We start from the raw sequence: 21,960 nt of genomic DNA, 5'->3' as shown, positions 1-21,960 counted from the left end.
TCAGATGCCCATCTCTAAGCCTGAATAAGGTGTCTCCTTTGGCATAATCAACTGTGGCCAGGGGAGCAAGGTCTGTAAAAATATGGCAGCTTCCATTCAAATCATATAGCTGAAGAACAGGAACTATTTCCTAGAAAAGGGAAACCATCTATACTACAATAGGGAAGTGCTGTATGTAACACTCATCAAATAAACCCTTTTTTTCCAAGAGGACAAGAAATGTCCCCCAAACCCATTTTTCATTATGTAGCCAAATCCTATGACATGCCAAGGGATTATCTTAACCTTTTGTTTAATAAAGATTCTGTTAAACAATATACCTTAGTGCCTATGACATGCCCAGCACTGTATCAAATGTTACTTCAATACATGAACCACCACCTGAAGTTTAGAAATCTTTATATCAATTTTTGATGAGAGGGTAGTTGTTGACATGGCTAAAAGAACATTTAAGAAGGAAAATGGAGTCTCAGTCCAAGTATTCATAAAAAAAAAAAAAAAAGCCTCACCAATGATACAACAGTTTTATTGGGCTCAACAAACTTGGAAATTTTTTACTTTCTAAGGTTATTAAGTTTCTTTTTATAATTTCCAAAGTTTTACAGATATTAATTGGGGAAAGATAAAATACTTTCGTTTGGAAAGACAACCTTTAAAGGAAAGAGCAAGTGAATCCCATTCAGGAAGAGACTAATAGAACTGTATTTCCAATCCATTTACTTTTTAATCGATCAAATATTCTCATTCAGGTTACTTTTTCTGTGTGCATATATTTAGAGAGCCTTTTGGAAATGAATTAAAAGTCTTTGACTTCTTCACTCTGTTGAGAAGCTCTTGAGAACGAGAAATCTCCAGATAACCAGTATGTTTTCTCTTAGGAACAAATCTCAGAGCCTCTTCCCAACTACCAGTGTTTTTCAGACATAACAAAATACGCATCATTTGATCTAAGGTGAGATTTTTTGTACCAGTGTCCCACTGTAAATATTTATCTAATGGAAGGCATTCTGTTGCTAGATTCAGCCGTTTTGCCTTGGCTAGGGCTATACCTGGCTGCTGATTCTTATCAACAAAAGATCCCACTATATAAATTTTGTCATGCTTGAAAGTAGTCATAACATTAGGAGAATCTGCAGTTAAATATATAATACTGTCCTTTGGGAATAAATCTATGTGAGACTCTTCTGTTGCTGTTAAAAGCAATTTGTTCCATTTTTCTCCATAACGTTTAATTAACTCTCTATAAAAAGGGCCGTCTATTTTAAGATTGCAGAAATAAATATGGAAAGGATCAACATCTCTTCTGTTCCATCCTTCACTTTCTAAAAGTTGGGAAACAGTGTTCTGCAGTTCTTTTGGTTTCATGTAATTGTCATAAGCCATGTCAAAAACCAAAGGTTGTCCAAACTGCATAGCCTGGGCACCCTTCCAGCCCATTGCTATGTCCATGTTCCTGTCCCAAAGTCGGAGAAACAGGAAGTCTTGCTGTTTATCTTCCTTAGTGGTTTCCAGCAGTTGGTCTGTTTTTGCTTTTTCCTTTGCTGCTGCTTTTATTTCCTTTTTTATTTGCTTAGCTTTTTTCATTTTTTCCTTAACATATAAATATTTTAAATACTTTTTTTTCGATGATTTAGAAGCACATTCCATAATGGTTTTGAGCTCTTCTTCACTGATGTGTTCTGGTACTTCTCTGCCAAGCAATCTCCACATCTCAATTAACTCCCTGGTGGCAGCTACAGGGTCTTCATCCTTGGTACTTGAGACTGTTGAAACACTTTCTTGCACACTAGATTTCATTGTAATTTTCCACCCATCCAATTCCAGCTGTTTAGGAGGTGATGTACTCTCCTTATTAGGATAGGACACAGCAGGTATTTTGGAAGACATGTATCTCGGCAGAATTGTTGAATATAAAATCCTTCTCTTCCTATGAAGGGTAAATGGTACCAAAACTCTGGTAAAAGGTCTTACGAAGGTGATACTAACACTCATTTTGAGGAAAACAGGCATGTAAGAAAACCCCTATAAAAGAAAAATGTAATGAAAAGTTAAATAAAGATTTTAAAAACCTTTCAACTAACTGTGCAAGTACAAATTTGAGACATCAAACTGCAATTGACTTCTGAAACACACAAATCTTAATACAACTTTATTTGCTGTACCATTAATTTTTCCTAGACTCCTGTGGCTTAGAGACTACAATCACTTACCAGGCAAAAAATATAAAACTTATTTGGGTTCTTATTTTAGACATGGATTTCACTATTGCTTTAGGCAATAGGATATCTTGAGGATCCTTTTTAGACTTGAATCTAGGGGCCCAGAAAAATCAATGATACTAGATAACAAAGTCATATACCACTGATATGGCTAAGGTCATGAGGCTCTATTTGTCTCCATTCTATACTTATCCAGATACAGACCCAAATGTAAGATCCTTAACGTAAGCGACACATGAATACGAAGGGCTGAAAAGTTACAGAATATGACAACTAGTATAAAGCACTTAGGAGCTGCTATACCAATGCCTTTGTGTGTTTTCAAAACAAATATAGAGAGATTGCTGATTTTAAAACAAAACACAATTTAAAAAAACCCCTTCTTTCTCCAGTTCAGACTTTATTTTGCAGCAAATAATGTTATTGCCAAACAAAATGTCCAAAATTAGGAGATATATATATCTACATCTATATCGATATAGATATATAGATATAGATATATATTCCACAATTTTATCCTAAAGGTCCAGATGTTCACAAAACAAAGATGCTTACAAATGTGAAACTAGTGCTGGATTTGAAGCAAAAAAAGAAATTCAACTTTTTACAAAATGCAACTAAAATACTTGAAAAGAAAAATTCCTTCTTCCCTTGGCTTCTTTTAATGACTCTGCATGCTCCTAGGTCTCTTGCTTCTCTGACCTGTGCACTGATGCTTAGATTCGCCCCCAGATGTGCCTCGGAATTCTGTCCTTAGCCCTTTTTTCAATCTAAGCAATTCCCTTGTGAGGTCAGATTTACCTCAGTAGCTTCAATCACCATGAATCAGAAGACCCCCTTTAATGCAACAAACTGAAATAATCTCTCTCCCTTCCCTTCCCAATCTGCTTCTCCAAGTTTTTCAGGGAGGGATACTGCTATCCATACATTTGCTGAAACCAGAAACGGAGTCATTTCATTATTGTCCTCTCTCACACCCACCATACCTAATCCATTTGAGTTATTTTCACTTTACTTTCTAAATACTTCTTGAATCCATTCACTTCTCTTCAACCCCATTTTCTTACTTGCATGTCCTTAACTTGCATGTCCTAGATTTGCTCTCCCTTATCTGTAAGGTAGATGACATTTGGAGGTAGGGCAAATCTGATCAATGCACTCATATCGTCCCCAATGTGTATTTCTAAGCCCACTGATTCCAGGTTAAAGTCTAAATTTACAAACATGGTTTATAAAGTTTTTCATGAAATCACCCTTTGCTAACCTCTTCAGCCATACTTAATAGCCATAGCTATTCTTCACCTCACACTTTAGATCAAGTATTCCTCCTATTAGTTCTTATGGCATCCTTACCTCTCTGTCATAGTATTTATAACACTGTATTCTAATTGTCTAGTTACTATTTTGCCCCACTAGATGGTAAACTCTATCAGAACAAGGACTATGTTTATATTAACACTGAACCCAGTGCTTGGCCGTATATGGCTCTCAGTAATTACTCAAGTATTTTTCGAATAAATACCCTGGGTCAATTCTTCTCACATTCAAAACATGTTCACACACGCTTTAAAGAAAAAAACTATTTACTCTAGATTCTCTGGAATATTTAACCGGGAGTTCTCAGCCCCAATATGAAAAAGGCTGATTTCAGAAGGAAAAGTAACTGGTAAAGATTTTTAGGGTATCATAGAAATGAAAACCCAAAATGTAAAAAAGCGAATAAGGATATATTTTAGGGAACACTGCTCTTGTTCCAGATATTGTACTATTTAGTTTTCTTAAATCACTGGGCTTCCTCTTATGTGGGCCTTCGTAGCGCACATGCTCCGCTAAGTCTGTCTTAGAACGTCTCCCGCGTCTTCCCACCTCGACATACACACTGGGAGATGACAAGAAACGCCCATACCAGGATTGCAGACACAGCGGCTCCCTCCGGTGCAAACCGCAGGGACCCCCGAGAGGACGTAGGACTCTGCTGTGAAGTGCAGCCCAGAGAGATTGGCGCCACACCTGACCCGCAGCTCGCCTGTCAGTCAACACAGTAATGGTCACTGACGCGAACCCGCAGCCGGAAATCCCGCCCTCTCCTCCTGTCGCTGTGATATGACGTCACGCCACGGGGGAAAGCCGTTTGGCCTGGAAAGCGGCACAGTCGGGGAGCGCGCTACTTTCCCTACCCTGGGCGGTTGCAAAGGACCATCTCAATCCAGATGGGCGACCCAGCTGTGTTTTTGTTATTATTATTTTTTTCTGTTCTCCCATTATTTAAAGCTCTTTCTAGACCTCTTCTCTTAACCTACACTCTGCTTGGTCCCTTTATAAGCATTTACATAGTACTAAAATAAATGTTTTCGCAAGTCTCACTCAGTTTTAAACTAGATGCTAGGACTTTAACTTATTAAACTTTGTGACTAGTTTATCACCAGTACCTGGTACAGTGCTTGGAACCTGTAGGCAATACCGAATATCTCTCGCTCCTGTTAGCTATTTTGGAAAATTTAATGTGGAAATGAAGTTTAAGCACGTACTGCAAATTCGTGGCCTTTGGGACAAAATTCAGTCTGTAGGTGTTTTGTTTAGCCAGCACAACATTTTAAAGTGTTTTGATTTAGAACATGCTCTTCTAGTTGCTAGCAGAGATGTTGCTGGATTCATTCATTGCTTGGTAAAACCAATTAGATCTTCAAAAACGTGTGATTTAGTTGTGTGGACGGAAAAGGGGCCACAGGTTAAATCTGACAAGCTCAGGAGACTGAAAATAACCCCATAAGATGGTCTGAACATAAAAATTCCTAAATAGAAGTGATTTGTGGCTGGTAGTCACATCCTTGGCCTGTAGCTTCCTAGACAAAGGTTAATCCTTAAGTGAGCCTATCGTCTTTTGCATCTAAGGTAACATATGCTTGGAATGTAAGAATAATCCCTTTTTTCTAGACAAACCCCCGAGTGAACAACCCACCACACCGGAGCAGGAAACTACAAAATCCCTCATTGTTATCTTGTTCCCCAAATAATATCTCTATGTGCTGTAAAATGCTATTAACTATCCTTTACCCACTAATGGAAAAGAAGTGTGTCTCTCCTTTTTACTTTTTATCCAATCCAGATATTTCCCCGCTTTGCTTTCTCCCACCCCCTTAATGTACAACCAATGGATTTCATGTAACCCTCCTCCTTTGATTCTAATGTATAAATTAAGTTGCAAAATGGCCATTTTCTGGAGCATTTCCTCAATCCGTTGAGACTTTGCTTCCTGGCAATTGTCAGTTTGGCTCAAATATAACTCTTACAAGCTTTTTCTTAGGCTGGATGTTTTTTCATCGACAGTGTCATTATTAAAACATACAGTACAACATCATTCATTGGGGAAAGGATATTGTTTTCAAGGAATGGTGCTGAACAAGTTAGACCCTTAACTGAAAACCATATAGAAAAATTAACTCAAAATGGATCAAAGACTTCGATGTAAGAATGAAAACTATAGGGCCAGTCCGGTGGCTCAGGCGGTTATAGCTCCATGCTCCTAACAATGAAGGCTGCCGGTTCGATCCCCACACGGGCCAGTGGGCTCTCAACCACAAGGTTGCCAGTTCAATTTCTCTAGTCGCCCAAGGGATGGTAGGCAGCGCCCCCTGCAACTAAGATTGAACACATCACATTGAGCTGAGCTGCCACTGAGCTCTCAGATGGCTCAGTTGGTTGGAGAGCATCCTCTCAACCACAAGGTTGCCAGTTCATTCCTTGACTCCCGAAAGGGATGGTGGGCAGTGCCCCCTGCAATTAAGATTGAACATGGCACCTTGAGCTGAGCTGCCGCTGAGCTCCCAGATGGCTCAGTTGGTTGGAGCGCTGTGCCCCCTGCAACTAGTAACGGCAACTGGACCTGGAGCTGAGCTGCGCCCGCCACAACTAAGACTGAAAGGACAACTTGACTTGGAAAAAAAGTCCTGGAAGTACACACTGCTCCCCAATAAAGTCCTTCCCCAATAAAAAAAATCTTTTAAAAAAAAGAAAAAAAAGAATGAAAACTATAAAACTCTTAGAAGGAAACATAGGGGGAAATGTCATGACATTGGATTTGGCAATGATTTCTTGGATACGACCCCCAAAAGCACAGTTAACAAAAGAAAAGGTCGACATTTGGATTTCACCAAAACTGAAAACTTTGTACATCAAAGGACAAATATCAACAGACTAAAAAGGCAACTACAAACCTCATATCTGATAAGGGATTAATATCCTGAATAAATAAAGAACTCCAACTCAACAACAACAACAAAACAACCCAATTCAAAAGTGGGCAAAGAATTTGAACAGACATTTCTCCAAAGAACATATTCAAATGGCCAATAAGCACATGAAAAGATGTTCAACATCAGTAATCATTAGAGAAGTGCAAATCAAACCTATAATGGGATATTCCCTTACACTCATTGATCCCTATTGTGGACAAAAAAAGGGTTCTGTAATAAAACTGGAAAGTACAGTGACGGACAGTAAACTCACAGGATGATCTGATCATAAATTTCTAACTGGACAGGTCATGGTGGGTAGTCACGACCCAGACATATGACATTTTTAGTAAAAAGTTTACTTTGCCTTAAGGAAGCCCTGTCCATTGTTCTTAGGTATCTACATTAACACACCTTTGAAATGCCAGAACAATCTTTTCCAGACCTCTCAGAGTTGTAACCACCCTCAAGAGAGCACATAATCTTGTTAACTAGCCTGCAATCCAATCCCCACTTGGCTTTCTCCCACCTTCATTTCCTCCCTTATATTCCCTCCTTAATTTCAAATACATAAAAGAAGCTACAAACTGTCATTCTATGAAGCATTTTTCTCAGTCTATTGGGATCTTGCTTCCAGGCATATTCTCTGTTTGGCTCAAATAAATGCTAGTAAACTCTTATTAAATTTTTCTACAGGTTTGGATATTCTTATAAAAAAAGACAGTAATAAATATTGTTATAATTATAAAAAAGACAATATTTTATTATAAAAAAGACAGTAATAAAAAAGAGTAATAAATATTGTTGAAGGATGTGAGGATGTGGAGAAATTGGAACTCTTGTGCATTGCTTGTGGTAATGTAAAATGGTGAAGTTGCTATGAAAAACAGTTTAGTGATTTCTCAAAAGGCTAAACAGAATTACCTTATGACCCAGCAATTCCACTCCTAAGTTATAAAAAGGAATTGAAAGCAGGGACACAGATACTCATAATCCAATGTTCATGTTAGCATTATTGACAATAGCCAAAATGTGGAAGCAATGGAAACATCTATCAATAGATTAATGGATAAACAAAAAGTGGTATGTACTGTTAAAAAAACAAAATTCAACTGAGTAAATTTGAAGATCTACTTGGCTTTAGTTAAGAGATCCAAATGATGCTGAAGAGATGAATTAAGAGATGAATCGGGCACCATCCCATCAAACAACTATTAATGGAAGGGCATTCTGAGGAGTTGTACAAAATGGAAAGTTTTTATAGGCAGAAAGAGGGTGGGACTAAGAAGTTAAAAGTGGACTATTTTAGGCAAGGTCACTTTCCCTTAGAGAAAGGCAGGGAACCTAAAAAGGAAGGTTTTTATAGGAAGCATGATGGGGTAAAGGAGCTATTAACAAAAGAAAATAAAGCATTCTTGGGCCAGGACACCGTTTCTTTGGGAGAAGAGGTCTTTGGGGTCATAAAACACGGGCTTAGTCAACAAACCCCTTTTGTTGCTTTCCTTAGAGGAGGAACTAGGCCAGATGATAATCCATCATAAATTTCACCTCATATGAGGTAGATTTAATTTTATTACCACCCTGGCCTTTCTAACAGTGCTTCACAAAGCACCAGACCAGCAGAATCAGCATCATTTGTGAATTAGTTAGAAATGCAACTTTTGGGGCCCCACCTTCTAATTCTACTGAATCAGAAACTCTGGCAGTGATACCCAGCAATCTTTGTCTCAACAAGATCTCTAGGTTATCCTGAAACACTCTATATTAGAGAACCAGTTTGTGAAGAAAAATTGAAAAGCAAGTGAGGGAATTTCCAGTTAAAGAGAGACATTCCATAGCCAATTTGCTAACCATGTGTTCTTTTTTGTTGAGTTGTATTTAGTTTAGTATTGGGAAGTGACACACATATCTTGGTGTACTTTGCTTTTGAACAATGATCACAGTCTATTAACTTTAATTACTTTCCACAAGAAAGGAAAAAAAAACCTCATCACATGATGATGTCAGAAGGTCTTAGGATTTTCCTGAAGGCCTTCCATATCTGTCTTTTCTCTACCAGGACATATCTCTGGGCTTCAGCTTATAGGAGCCAAAACACTGGAGATGTCTTTCTTTTGTTTTCTTTCTTTCTTTCTTTTTTTTTTTTACCTCAAGCTGCAAAAATAGATTGGCATCAGAAGTCAAAGTAAGGAAATAGGGTAGGGTGGCACCGTAGGAGACAAAACTTAAAATAAGCTTTGTTAGCTCTTATGCTAGATGTTCTATGGCACCTGTTATTTCTTAACACTCTTCACATTTGCAATTGGTTTTTGATCGTGAACTCTGTAAGGATAAAGGCAACGTTGACCTTGTTTGCCAGTGTTCCCAATACCTAGCATTGACTGGCACATAGTAGACACTCAAATATTAGCTAAGGGCTTGAGTAAACACACACACACACACACACTACCGAAATTTTAACCAAAAGAACATAAACATACAAAGAATGGAGTTTCCTTATGATATTTAATTTTTATGTTCCCTTGTAATTTTAATGTAGCATAACATAGAAATTAATACTTAATTTCTATTTACTACAGCTTTAGTGTCATTCTATTAAACCATAAGAAAGTCACTTTTCAAAAGAAAGATCCTCTAACTTTACTAGTATGGTAAAATATTAATGATTATGGACGGACTTCCTGGTTCATCAATAGGCTACAAGAGAACATATGTGCTTTTAGAAAGGAACAAATCAAACCTTAATCCAGAATATAATACTGTGTGTCAGCTGGAAGTGTTCTTTCTCTTCTAGCATGTAAGTTAGCAAAGTTTCAGTTGGACAAAAAAAAAAAAAATCTTAGATGACAAAAATGTATCTTAAACACTTTGCTATATTTTTGTGGAGCTTCTAGTTACTATTGGCACATGAGAAGAATTAATATTTGTTTTGGCTTTCAGAGCTTTCTTAAAGTATTTAAAAATTGACTGAAGGCTAGAGGAAGGGGCTAAGTCATATTTTTCTGTCCCAGCAGAAACCGTTGGAAACTCTTTTTTCAAAACAGTAACTGCAGGTTTATTCAAAGGCTTAGGACTTGTCACCCATTCACGGCAGTGGTGCTTTATCCATGCTAATAACTGTACATCACTTCCCAGCTGGTGTCTCACATGATGCTGAGAATCAATAAATGCAACAGCATATACTTTGCTCATCACTTCCGATTTCCTACGAACAAGCAAGTCCATAAAAACCAAGCCTCCATAACCATGTACAATAAAGGCAACATCCTTGCCTTCAGTCTTTGAAATGAAGTAATCCCAAATGTAAGTCATGTGTTCTTCAGGAGTGTTGCTACATCTTTTTGGAATACATTGGTGAGGCTTTCGGAGAGAGAAAAGGCTCTCAGTTTCAACCATTTTTAGGGAAGAGGACTCAATATTTTGTGTTGAAAGACCTTTCCACTCTTTTTCTATCTTTAGGTCCACAAAATTGTCATTTGGGTTCAGCACAATTACATCATAATGTGCCTGCAATGCCATTTGAATACACGGTATCTGACTTCCATGTTGTAGACCATGATGTACTATTGCCCGCTGACTCCACTGACCAGCTCGAAAGACCCCGTGGTCTTGAAGAAGGATGAGAAGAGCAGAATGGTGATTTGTGAATGCTTTCTCACTCATGAAAAAGAAGCTTCTCGGTTCCTTATCAGCCTCGGGTGGGATGTAGACTTTTTGTAATTTGCACACTTTTTCCAAAAGCTCATAAATGTATTGTTCGAGCAAATGGCCAAGGGCCTGGTAGCGCTTGCTATTCCTCTCAGGGACATTTTTGTAATAGTTAAAGACAAAAGGCCCTTGTGTCTCAATGTGTCTCAATTCAGCTTTTTCATTGAAGTCATATTTAAGTTCTTCTAGTAAGTCAGATTGTTCAATAAATTTTTGGAAGCTCAGTTCCTGTGTCATTGTTAACCACTAGAAAGTAAAAAGCAATAATAGGTTAGTGCTAAAAAAGAAAAATAATAATAAATATTTCAGCTTGCTTAATTCTTCTTGTGGGAAATCACGATAAATTAAGTACTTTACAAACCTTAACTTTTTAGCCTATGGTAAAGACTTTAACTCAAATAACTGTGAATGATGCAAAACAGTGAGAGACTGAATCTATTAAGGGACAATGCCCAGACCATATATAAAAATAGAAATTTGACCCACAACTTGCAGCGACTTGCCCAGGAAGCCAACTCCTTATCTGTTATAAATAGCCCAGAAAGCTAGCCTGCTCTAAGTCAGACTTGTAGGAAGTCAGACTGCTTGCTACCTCTAGTGACCAGGAAGCCAAACAGTAACTTCTGTTACAACTGGACCAATATAACCAGGAGTTGATTAATAACTGACAGCTTCCCTAATTTTTACCCCCGCTTCCAACTTAGGTCTGAGAAGAGAAAGCCACATATGCACCCCTAACCAATCACATAGGATGCCCTGCTACTAGTCAGCCTGCCTACAGCTTCCCCATGCCAGCAGCCTTCCCTTTTATCCACTAGAAAGCTCTCCCACTTTTCTGCCTACCTTTACGTGTAAGTCTGACAAACGGCAAGCAATGGTGGCTGACTCCCTTGCTATTGGGAGCTCAGAAAAAAAATGTTTTGCTTTTCTCATTTGGTTGGTCTTTGTTTATTTCCACAGTAAGCATTTTAACATTTTTTACAGGGGATGGCAGTGAGGGTGAAATATGAACGAACCAGTGTAGGTTATGATCAATTTAATAATAGGAGATATGATTATTCTGATGTCTGAGAAAGAAAAAAAAGCAGCTGACTGAGCAGTTAGAGAGTTATTATAAAAATATTTATATAATACTCATATGTTGCCAGACACTATTCTAGGTACTGAAGATACAGCAGTTAATTAAAAGACAGATAATCAGGGGTGGCTGGTTAGCTCAGTTAGTTAGAGCATGGTGCTGATAGCACCAGAGTTGCTGGTTAAATCCCTGCATGGGTCACTGTGAGCTGTGGCCTCCTTGAGAAAAGAAAAAGAAAAAGAAAAAAGACAGATAATCAACAGATACATGCATATAAACATTTATATATCAGGTAATATGTAGGCTAGGAAGAAAAATAAAGCAGAGCAGCAGGATAGAGATTGCTATTTTAGATAGCATAAATAAACTAAAACTCAGAAGTTGAAGAAACTGAAACTTATCAAGAGTAAGAAACTTGATGAAAGTCACTCAATTTAGAAATTTGGGGCTAGGATTTAAACTTATATTAATCTAATTCCAGAGGCTTCACCTTTTAAAGGATGGTTAGGTCAATCAGTTATTTACATGTTAGAAAAATACATTAATTACATAATAGCCCTGAGATCAGCAACACTTGAAGAAAAAAGTTTTAATGGAACAGGAAGGACTAGAAAGCGGTTTAGATAGGTTAGTTGCTTCAAACAACCAAACACCTTCATCAAGTACCAGTTGGGTGTGGGAATCAGAGAATAAGATTCTGAATGTGGGAAAAGAGTTAAGAAATCAAAGCAAGCACCATTTTAATTTTGTCATAAGGCTTGATAGCAACTTGAGTGGTAACTGAAAATCATTTTTAGTGCTACTTATTGGAAGTGGGTTGTGAATTGCTAGTGTCAGTGTTAAGAAATTAAGAAGAGAGAGTATATATGTATGTGTGTGTTTGTTAAGAACATGAATTTGAGCATCAGACAGCCTCAGTATCCAATTGTTTATTTAATAGCTATATGCTTTTAGGGCAAGCCATTTAACCTTTTAAAGCCTTTTCGTTTCCCTGTAGGCTCTGGGACTGATTACCATGGAAGCTTCAGCTTCTACATTTTCCTATTTCTAAGGACCCTCATTGAACTCCTTCTCTCAGACACCTTGTAGATGTTTACATCCTGCCCTTGAGGGTCCTGGTAGATAAAACAGATAGTAGCTGCTTGGCAATCATCTAGGTATTTGATGTTGATGACATGCAACTCTTCCAGGTGGACGTTCAAGGCCTTGAGCTCATTATTGTCCCAGTTTAGTGGAATAACCTTGAAAAGGCCATCATAGAGTTGCAGGCCAATCATCTGGCACTTGGGGTCAATGATGCCAATAACGCCAGTCTCTGAGAGGTACCCAATATGGTCCTGGACATTGCCACAGGCTTGCGTTATGATGTCCATGCTCTTGCCACTCTGCTTATACTCCAAGCTGCAGGCATTGTACTTAGCTGTCAGGATAAACAGTAGGACCTTCCTTTCCCACTTGGGACTGAAAAGCTCCACGACAGTGATCTTCCACTGTCTTTATGCCCACCTCTTTAACGGGCTGAAGCCCCTTGGTGGTAACCACATAATCTCTAATCTCGTGTTTTTGGCAATCAGCAGGTTCAAGTCGTTAGCTGAAGTAACATGTCCGGTCACGCAGCAGTTCACGGCAGTGGGCCTGTGTGCCATCACCACATAGTTGTAGGACAGATCGAGTCTTGAGACGGCCCATCAGGACTTGAATGCAACAACAGAGAGATGGACACCAGTGAAAAGACAGGGGACCCCACCTGTGCGGTGAACTCCACTGCCACTGCCTACCCCCACGGACACGTTGCAGCCCAGACCGTCCGCGTGGACCATTCTTATAGCTATATTTTTGAGCACTTTTCAAAAATTTTCCTAGGCAATATGCCTAGAAGTAGGATTTCTAGGTCATATCAACATCTTCCATTTTATCAGATATTGCCAAATTGCTCTCCAAAAAAGGTCTGTTTTATAATTGGGATGAGGAGTTTTTTTTCTTTGTACAGAAAAGCAGTAATTTCTCAAATCTAAAAATGTTTATTCTGATGCTGTGCTGAAAACTTCCCTTTTCTGATTTAAAATAAAGAGAAAGGTACAGAATATTTAACTCAATGAACTAAACAAAGAACTTTGTTAGCTGCTTTTCTTCCAGAGAGCAATATAAACAAAATCAGTATTTTTTAATAGCACATGTTATACAGCATTAAATTAATCTTTTTCACCTTTGTTAAGTGTTTGTGTACCTAGTTGTTTGAGAGACAATTCTCAGGGGAAATGGGAGTTTGCAAACTAAAAAACCGAAACGGCACACAGATATATAAAGGGCAGGTGGAAGTGGGGGTAGACAGGAGCAAAGTGGAGAGTATCTTGCAGAATGAAAAGGTAGACAATCCTTTACAATTTATTGTAGCACATTTTGTTTGTCTTATATACTCCAACCTGTCACTCTCCCCAAATTCATATCAACCGTCTACTTGATATATTTACTTGGATGTCAAATAGTCATCTCAAACTTCACGTGTCCCAAACTCCCCTTTCAATCTCCTCTCCCTCTAGGTTTTCCTGTCTTTGCAAATGGCAATTCCATTCTTTCAATTGCTCATGCTGCAAACCTCCTTTCTCTCTTTCACAGGCTACATCCAGTCAATCATCAAATCTGCAGGCTCCCTTATTTGAAAATATATGTGTAATCTAATCACTTATCCTGCCTCCACATCTACTACCCTAGTCCAAATCACTATCAACTCTCACCTTCATTAAGTTTCCTATCCAACCTCTTTCCATAAGCTCTCATCTGTTTTCCACATAGCAGCTAGAACGATCTTTTCAAAATATCTAAATAAGATCTTACACCCCTGTTCAAAATTCTGTGACCTCCCCTCTCATTCAGAATAAAAGCCTAAGTCCTTACCATGGCCCATAAGGTTCTACATGGCCCTTGGCTCTCCAGTGTCATTTCCTTCCATTCTCTCACTTGCTTACTCATCTAGCTACTTCATCTGGCTCTTAGCTCTTTCTCAGGTGTCATTTCCCACCGTTCTCTTGCTTACTCGACTCTAGCTACACCTGGCCTCTTTGCTTCCAAGTTGTGGAGCACGCCCCTGTTTAAGGGCATTCCTGCAGCTTGGAACACTCTTCCCCTATTTATCTATAGGGCTTCATTTCTGTGAAGTTTCTGCCCACTTGTTAGATGATCAGAGAAACTTCCTCTGAGCATTCTACCATGTTTCCCCGAAAATAAGACCTAGCCGGACCATCAGCTCTAATGTGTCTTTTGGAGAAAAATTAATATATATTAATATATTATAGTATATTGTAATATATTATGTTATCTTATGTTATATTATATTATTATATTATACCCAGTCTATTGTAATATAATATAGTAAAATAAGACTGGGTCTTATATTAATTTTTGCTCCAAAAGACGCATTAGAGCTGATGGTCCGGCTAGGTCTTATTTTCGGGGAAACATTATCTGAAAGGGCAACGCCTTCCAAGCCTTCCTCACTCTTTATCTATGATGCTTCATTTTTATTTTCCTTCCTTCCTTCTTTCCTTCCTTCCTTCCCTCATTCCCTTTCTTTCTCCTCTTTCTTTCTCTCCCCCTCTCTCATTTTCTCTCCCTCTTTTCATTTCTATTCTTTTAGCACTTATTATCAACTGACATATACTTGCTTATTGTCTGTTTCCCCCAATTAGAATGTAAATTACATGAGAGCAGGGACAAGGACTTCATTTTGTTCACTATTATATCTCTAGTTCTTGGTGAATAGTAGGCACTTAAATATTGTTGTTAGAGTTTTATGATTTTTTATTAAGGGCATAAGGAAGTAAAGAACAAAAATCCTCTAGCTGTATATACAGGAGAGAGATGCATGCAAAGCTTTGAAAAATTAAAGAGAGTTTTTCTATAATTCTAAAGTTAATAAAGGTTGATTTGTGAATTATTCTTAGAGAATATCTTATGCATCTATATATATATTTGTTTTCTCTTTTGCAAATCAAGATGGTCCATTAAAATAAAGGAGACAAACTGTTTTATATGCTTAGTTTTCTAAAGAATGGGTTAGAATAAGAGAGCTTAGCTTCAAGAATAAGATTGTTAGAGCTGCAAGGGATGTTACTGATATTCTTAGCTAATGCATTTATTTTATAGAGAAGTGAGGCTTTCCCAAGGTAAAGTGACATGCCCAACGTAACTCAAGTAGCTCTAGGAGCCTGAGAGAAGAATAATTTTTACCAGCGATCTTAAAAATGCATAGTATTTGACTGTTTTCATTCATTTACTGAAATTTTTTTTAAATTAAATTTATTGGGGTGACAACATTTACTGAAAATTTAATGAGGGCATTTGTTACTTATTTTCCTTTATCAAGTAGTCTAGTCATTTTGTGTTGAATGAAATAAAAAAAGAAAATATGTAATAGAATTTCGAATTAGGTACTAGTAATCTGGATTAGGTGGTGACACAGCTGTTATGTTTTGCTCTAGGTGTGGTTATTTTTTAAATTATTTATTTAAAAATTGTTGTCCAATATGCTAAAATATATCATTTTAACTATTTTTTGGCATGCAGTTTAGTGGCATTAAGTACATTCATAATATTGTGCAACCATTACTGCCATCCATCCACAGAACATTTTTCGTCTTGCAAAACTGCAACTTTGCAGACATTAGTAATAATTCCTTATTTCCCCTTTGACCCTGGTTATACAGTGATGCCCTATATTAGTAATTATCATCTGTTGGAATTTTTAAAAAATTTATTGGGGTGACAATTGTTAGTAAAATTACATAGATTTCAGGTGTACAATTCTGCATTACATCATCTATAAATCCCATTGTGTGTTCACCACCCAGATCTGTTGGTATATTTAAGAAAGAGGTCCTTTTGTGTATCTTATGCCATTAAGAAGCACAGAATGAAGGATGCTTCGCTCAGAATTAAGAAAACAACTATTGTTTTGGTACAAGAGCAGCATTATTTTTATTTTCCCAACACAGAATGCAACTATGAGGGTTTTATTTTACTTAAGAAAAATAATTATGTCTGTATAAGATTCCATTTAATAAATTGTAGAAAAATAGTAGAAAATGATAGACCTTATTAAATTATATACATAGCAGTTTCAAAAGAAAGAGCAAACTAAATAGTATTCCTTCCCCCTGCCTACCTCTCCTCATGAAAGACTAAAGAAGCTGAATTTAATCCACCTGAGGCAAAGACTTTTAGAAAATAGAATATTAGGGGCAGGAAAAAAAAATCGGGTGTAACCAAATCTTGGGGTTCCCAAATTTGAGTATGCAACAGAATCTCCCAGGAAAGTTTTAAAAATTAGTAGTTTAGTGAACTATTATAAAGAGAAAGAGCCTTGTAACCACCCTAGGTTGGCTTTGCCAGTCATCCCTAAAGTGCCTTCAAGCACCCTATCCCTCCCTCTAAAAGTGACCACTGCTTTGTATTTCTTTAAGGTTTTATCTCCTGAGTGTGCAGCTCTAGTTTAGTTTTATGCTTCCTTTTTTTTTTTTTAACCGATTTGTCTTCCTGGGAAACTTTTAAAACATACAAATTACTAGGCCCCTCTTCTAGGAGATTCTGATTCAAAAGATCTGATTTCTGATTGACATGGAAATAGGTAATTTAAAAAAAGATTCTCCCAAATAATCCTGACAGCTACATTTTGGATTTACTGACTGTCCAATCCTAGATTCTAGGCTTCTTCTTTTTTTTTTTTTTTTTTTTTTTTTTTTTTAGGCTTCTTGATTTGAATTATTCAGAGGTAAATGGGTACCAAAAATTAAAGGTTAAAAAAAGATTAAAGCCTCTATTTTACTAAATTATAACATGAAATTTTTCTATTAAAATCAGCCAGATGTGTTAAGGTGTAGACATACTAAATAAACACAACATTTTAAGATAGAACAGTTCAAAGAAATTAGGGATGTATGTACAAGGTACCTCAGGTTCAGTCCCAGGGCCAAATGACAGTTTAGGAACCTTACGTTAAACGTTTGTGCATAGATTCCTTTTATAGCTTGCCAGACAAAAGATTACCTTTGCTGCTCAAACGCCCCGAGTTACTGCAGGTTTTCATACTTTCTGGAAAAGACTATTCTATTTCAGGGTAGTTACTATTACTGATTGCCTTACAAAGGAAGATATCATTGAAGCCAAACAAACTATCTGCATTTTATCTATGGAAGATAAACTTCCTTCATGTAAAAATTATCAATATTTTAAAGAGTCAACTACTAATGAAAATAAAACAAATAGCAATTATGACACAGTACTCTATCTGCAATATTTAGGCTTTCCTGGAGCCTATGGTAATTCCAGATTGTTCATTTTAATTTTTAAAATAGGTAGAAAGTCAAGATGTCTGCAGTGCTCATCCAAATCTATTTACATTTGTATTGTACTTAAAGTTAATTTATTTGTGATGAGAAAGGGCCTTTTCTAGATTTTATTAAGCTCTCTTCAAAGAAATTGTAATCAAGGAGTAAAATAAAGGGTTGATCAATTTCACACTGCCATAATGTCTTGAACCTATTAAAACCATACCCATTACTGTAACAAAATTATAATGAATACCTAATTTAAATACTTAATACACACATCTAACACTTAATAAAGAACCTTACTCATTAAGATCAAACCAGTCCATCCTGTACTCTTATAAAATGCTGAGCTGATGAATTTCTACTCTGAAATGATTTTAATTTAAAAGGCTCTATAGCATGTGAAATAAACGTACATAAAAGAAATGATATTGTCCTCAAACATACAAAGAAAACCATTCATTGTTTTTGGTCTTTCATATTTTTTAAATAAGGAAGCTTTCAACTGAACATCATAAAACACTGTAAAAGAAATATCATTTAATTAGCCTTTCACAAAAGGCAAATGAGGTTGTTAAATAGCTCTCTCAAAAATAGAAACTGAACTTTTTAGTACTTCAGTTGTTTGCAGTACAGTCAACTATGCAGTATTGATTGCTAAAGCTACAATAAAAATAATTGTTAAAAAAGCAAATTTGAAATTCTCGAGCCTAAAGGTCATTTATCTTCAAGTATGTTATTTAAAACAAGCTCCAATTCAAAGAAACAAACTAGCTCACTAAGTGTTTTTAGCAGAAATGCTGTATTTGGTTCAGTGGCAATGAAATAATTGAATGCCAGAATAATTTGATCAATTTCTTATAGTTTCACTTCTCTTAAGTTTACTTCTTACTGCTGAACTTTAACACCACTTACTTTTATGGAAGCTGCTAGTTTGGTGACAATGTCTTAGGCCTACTTACATTTTCCTTTTTTATATTTCCATCTCTCAGCTCCATTTCCATCTTTGCAGTTAATTTGTTTCCTATAAAATTGGCTAATAAATTAAGCCGTCTTGATTCTTGCATTAAATTATTCAATTGAAAAGGTTGATTTACGAGTAAACTTAAAATGTTTTTCAGCCAGCAATGCTTTTTATTTGTTAAACAGAAATAAACTAGGGCCTCTAAATGGAATCCTTGTAGTGAATTTCAATCTTAGCAAGCGCTTAAATATTCCTGCTTTTCAGCGATTCCTGCCCTTTTCAACTTATTCCTCCCCCCAGCCTCATTAAGCCTTAGCACCTGAAGGCTTATCTCCACCTCAGCACAGACCACACAGCAATTGAGACGCCAGCTTCCAGAAGCAAGAGACTGGGCTCTAGTGGAGAGTTGGTCAAGTCCCTTTGTTGACCTTTGTAAAAGGGGAAAGAGGGGAGCGGATGTTAAACTCAAGTATCTCCAGGATTCCTTTCAGCTTGGAACATTACATTACCATTTTGCCTCTGACTAGAGTGCTCTGTCGAATTTTGTTAAAGTGTTGTGATTAAGGTTTACACATTAAGAAAAATTATTCACGTATGTACATAATGGCTAACAAAATAGGGCAATTTTCTAAACTGTTGAGCCCTTTGAAAGGACTAAAAAATAATCAGTCTAAAAGTTGAGTTGAGGACAGAGCTATGCCCTTAGGTACTGTAATAAAAGTTGTATGAATTCTAGTTTACAGCCACCCACTTCCTATCATATCAATATTTCGTTTTAAAAAAATTGATGCTCAGCTTATCTGCTGGTCTTTAAAAATGACGAGCTTGAATTTAATGAGATACTCTCCGAAATTTTTTTCCTCAGCTGACCTAACTTCCACTTCAACTGCTAAACCAATTACTAGGCTATTAAGTGATTTTGCTCTTAAAATCTTTTTGTTTTTGAGTTTCTAGAAGCGCCTTGAGGACAAATATATAGGAGAGACCGTGAGGAAAGAAATACTGCAAAAGGGGTAACGTCTTATTCTCAAACTTCTGGGGCCACCTCGCGGGCTACAGCGAACTGGCGGAATTCCTCAAGTTTTCCATTTAATTTTTGGGCAAATTAGTCTTCCAAGTCAGCACAGCCCTTGAAGATCTCGGGCTAAAACTTTGCAACCAGACTCACTTTGTCATAAGGGCAGAGACAATGAAAAAAAGCGCCTCTAAAAAAAAGACTTGAAACGGCAACCCACAGAGAAAACAGGTCCCAGGAAGTAATTTCCGGGTGGAGGTGGGAGGAGCGGTGGATTTCCGGTCTGAGGGCAGACGACAGCTCTTGCGCAAGCGCGGTTCGTACTTTCCTGGCTTTTTTTTCTCTCCCCTCCCCCTCCCTTCCCCAGCCTAAGGGGTCCTGAGGTGACAGCGACAGCAACTACGACTCCTGCAGGAGGAGAAGATGGACAAGGGGAAGGCCGGACGACGCCGATCTTCATCCGGTGAGAAAGGGTCGGAGGATGGCTGAGCATATTGTCTCCTACCTTGGGCAAATGGGAGGCACCGGCAGCGACGGGTGCTGAGGCCCGGAGCTGTGAGGGCTCGGGCTCTGGCGGGGGCGGGGAAGGGAGGGGAGGGAGCGGAGGGGCGCGCACAATGGAAGACTCCTGGGTCGCCCCCGCCCCTGCGAATCGAACACCCAGTCCGAGCTGTCACCGAAGACTTCGTAGTTCTTCACCCCAACACCCTTGCATTTTTTTCCTCTCACGAACACCCTGCATGAGTATTATCGGCCCAAGGATCTTCCCGGTTGGGTTGCGGCTCTGCCACGCCTTCCTTGTATTTCCACCGCTGTTCCAATTTCATTTCCAGCCTCTCAGAGCCTGACCCTATTTTCCTCTATTCCTTTGATCTCGACTTTGCCTCTTAACCCCTCTACTCCAGGCTGGTAGACGCGGCTGCAACGATGGAAAGGCGGGGCTTGTTAATCGACACTTAATTCGTCAGATAAATACTGGAACATACCTCGTTCTTCTGAACTGGCCCGCTGAAATAACCTTTTTCTCTTCCAGCCACCTCATGCTTCTTCCAAAGGGGATTAAAGAGTCGAACAAAGGATTTAAAGACGTCCTTTCTTCGTGTTTTTATTCTGAGCATAGTATTTTTTTTTCTCTCAGCATATTTTTGTTTTTGAAATTGCTTTGCAGTTGCAATGATTATGTTCAGCCTTGGGTACTACATCTAGGAAACTCAAAAGTAGAGTTCTAAAACATGAGGTAGAGCTCCTCCCGGTCAACAAGTTTTTCTTGTTGTTAATTCTTAAAAGACATCGATATTTATGTTCCTTATCTCTCGGGAGAGGATTTTTTTTTTTTTCTGATGACTTCTCTTTTGGAGCTGTTTTTTCTGAAAAGTAATTGTTGTTACATATAATTAAAAACCATTCTCAAATCGAGAATTACCTAGCTGTTCTCCAGTATTCATCTGGTTTTAAGAGCTGAACATTCATTTTTAACGATTCTTTTCTTAATAGTGTATATTTAATTTTCCCCACATAAGTTCCCAGCAATAAAACATGATTATTTATTCACATTTCAAGGGATTCTAGATTCTGTGTGCCATTTCTGTGCATGCAGTTGCCATTTTATTAGTAGTTGCTAACTGATATTTATGGTTATCAGAATTTCATAAGTACTCCAAGAGAGGAATTTGATTAATAGAAGAATTCTAAGTTAGAATTCTAAGGAAGAATTCTAAGTTAAAGGTAGAAGCAAGGCAGATAGCAGTAGAAAGAAGCAAAGGCAAGAAGTTTCAGTTTCTTCCATGACACTGCACTAGGTTTCCCTAAACTTTCTCCTAAACAAGGAAGCACTCTAGGGGTTACACATGTACTGCTCAGAATTCATTTATTTGCAAGTAGCAGGAACCCAATTTCAGCTGAAGCTAAACACAAAATAAGTATTTATGGGCTCAGGTAACATAACTGTGGGAGTGGGATGGCTTTCAGCATGGCTATATCTGCTTTAGGCACTGGTTCTTAAGGTGTGCTCTGGGGACCTCTGGGCTCCCTGAGACCGTTTTGGGTCTGTGAGGTCAAAACTGTTTTCATAATATTTTAAGTCATTGTTTGCCATTTCCTCCTATTCTCCTACATGTGTACAGTAGAGTTTTCCATGGACTACATGGCATGTGTTACAACAGCTTGAATGCAGAAACAGATAGGGGAAATCAACTATCTTGTATTAAACCAGACATTAAAGATATGTAAAAAAATGCCATTTTTCTAAGTATTTTAGTTAACATGCAAAGCATGTATTGTTTTTAAATGAATTAATATGTTAAAATTAAAAGAAAAATTCCATAAGTAAAAGAATCACAAAGACCCCATTACCCTACTTTTGTGAATGTGGCCATGAATTAGGAACTAAGCACAAAATACCCCTAAACAGTGAGGAGA

At 37.6% G+C, this 21,960-nt stretch overlaps 3 protein-coding genes across 11 annotated transcripts in view; 1 reads left to right on the top strand and 2 right to left on the bottom strand.

Moving 5' to 3' along the window:
- Positions 1 to 615: 615 nt before the first annotated feature.
- On the bottom strand, positions 616 to 4,258 carry TRMT10C (tRNA methyltransferase 10C, mitochondrial RNase P subunit). Its single transcript, XM_081077458.1, is given in 3 exon segments — positions 616 to 781; positions 784 to 2,022; positions 4,126 to 4,258. Coding segments are annotated over 2 exon segments (1,263 nt in total). The 5' UTR covers positions 2,011 to 2,022; positions 4,126 to 4,258; the 3' UTR covers positions 616 to 745.
- Positions 4,259 to 8,938: 4,680 nt separating this feature from the next.
- Positions 8,939 to 20,580, bottom strand: LOC308487870 (putative protein ARB2BP). 2 transcript variants are annotated; one of them, XM_081026713.1, is made up of 2 exons: positions 20,048 to 20,479; positions 8,939 to 10,405 (listed from the first exon to the last, which is right to left on the bottom strand). In XM_081026713.1, exon 2 carries the CDS (start codon positions 10,394 to 10,396, stop codon positions 9,323 to 9,325), a length of 1,074 nt encoding a protein of 357 aa, XP_080882839.1. In that variant the 5' UTR covers positions 10,397 to 10,405; positions 20,048 to 20,479; the 3' UTR covers positions 8,939 to 9,322. The 2 variants fall into 2 exon arrangements, with proteins under 2 accessions (XP_080882839.1, XP_080882840.1); XM_081026714.1 differs by lacking the exon at positions 20,048 to 20,479 and adding an exon at positions 20,529 to 20,580 and having other exon boundaries at positions 8,945 to 10,405.
- The window catches only part of SENP7 (SUMO specific peptidase 7), a 118,791-nt gene continuing 116,653 nt past the window's right edge, over positions 19,823 to 21,960 (top strand). For 3 of the 8 annotated variants that reach the window (XM_081026637.1, XM_081026635.1, XM_081026634.1), the window contains exon 1: positions 19,848 to 20,005. In XM_081026637.1, coding sequence (XP_080882763.1) covers positions 19,966 to 20,005 — 40 coding nt within the window. In that variant the 5' untranslated portion in view covers positions 19,848 to 19,965. Of the gene's footprint in view, positions 20,006 to 21,960 lie in introns of all 8 variants that reach the window. The other 5 variants (XM_081026638.1, XM_081026636.1, XM_081026641.1 and 2 more) reach the window with 3 other exon arrangements.

This window comes from Rhinolophus hipposideros (assembly GCF_964194185.1).
Source record: "Rhinolophus hipposideros genome assembly, chromosome: 2".
Lineage (NCBI taxonomy): Eukaryota > Metazoa > Chordata > Mammalia > Chiroptera > Rhinolophidae > Rhinolophus > Rhinolophus hipposideros.
The sequence above is the reverse complement of the archived record's forward strand: the minus strand, read 5'-3'. Positions and strand labels throughout refer to the sequence as shown.

Excerpts from the sequence above, each read along its gene's own strand:
- LOC308487870 (XM_081026714.1), bottom strand. The coding sequence starts at position 10,396 with ATGACACAGGAACTGAGCTTCCAAAAATTTATTGAACAATCTGACTTA.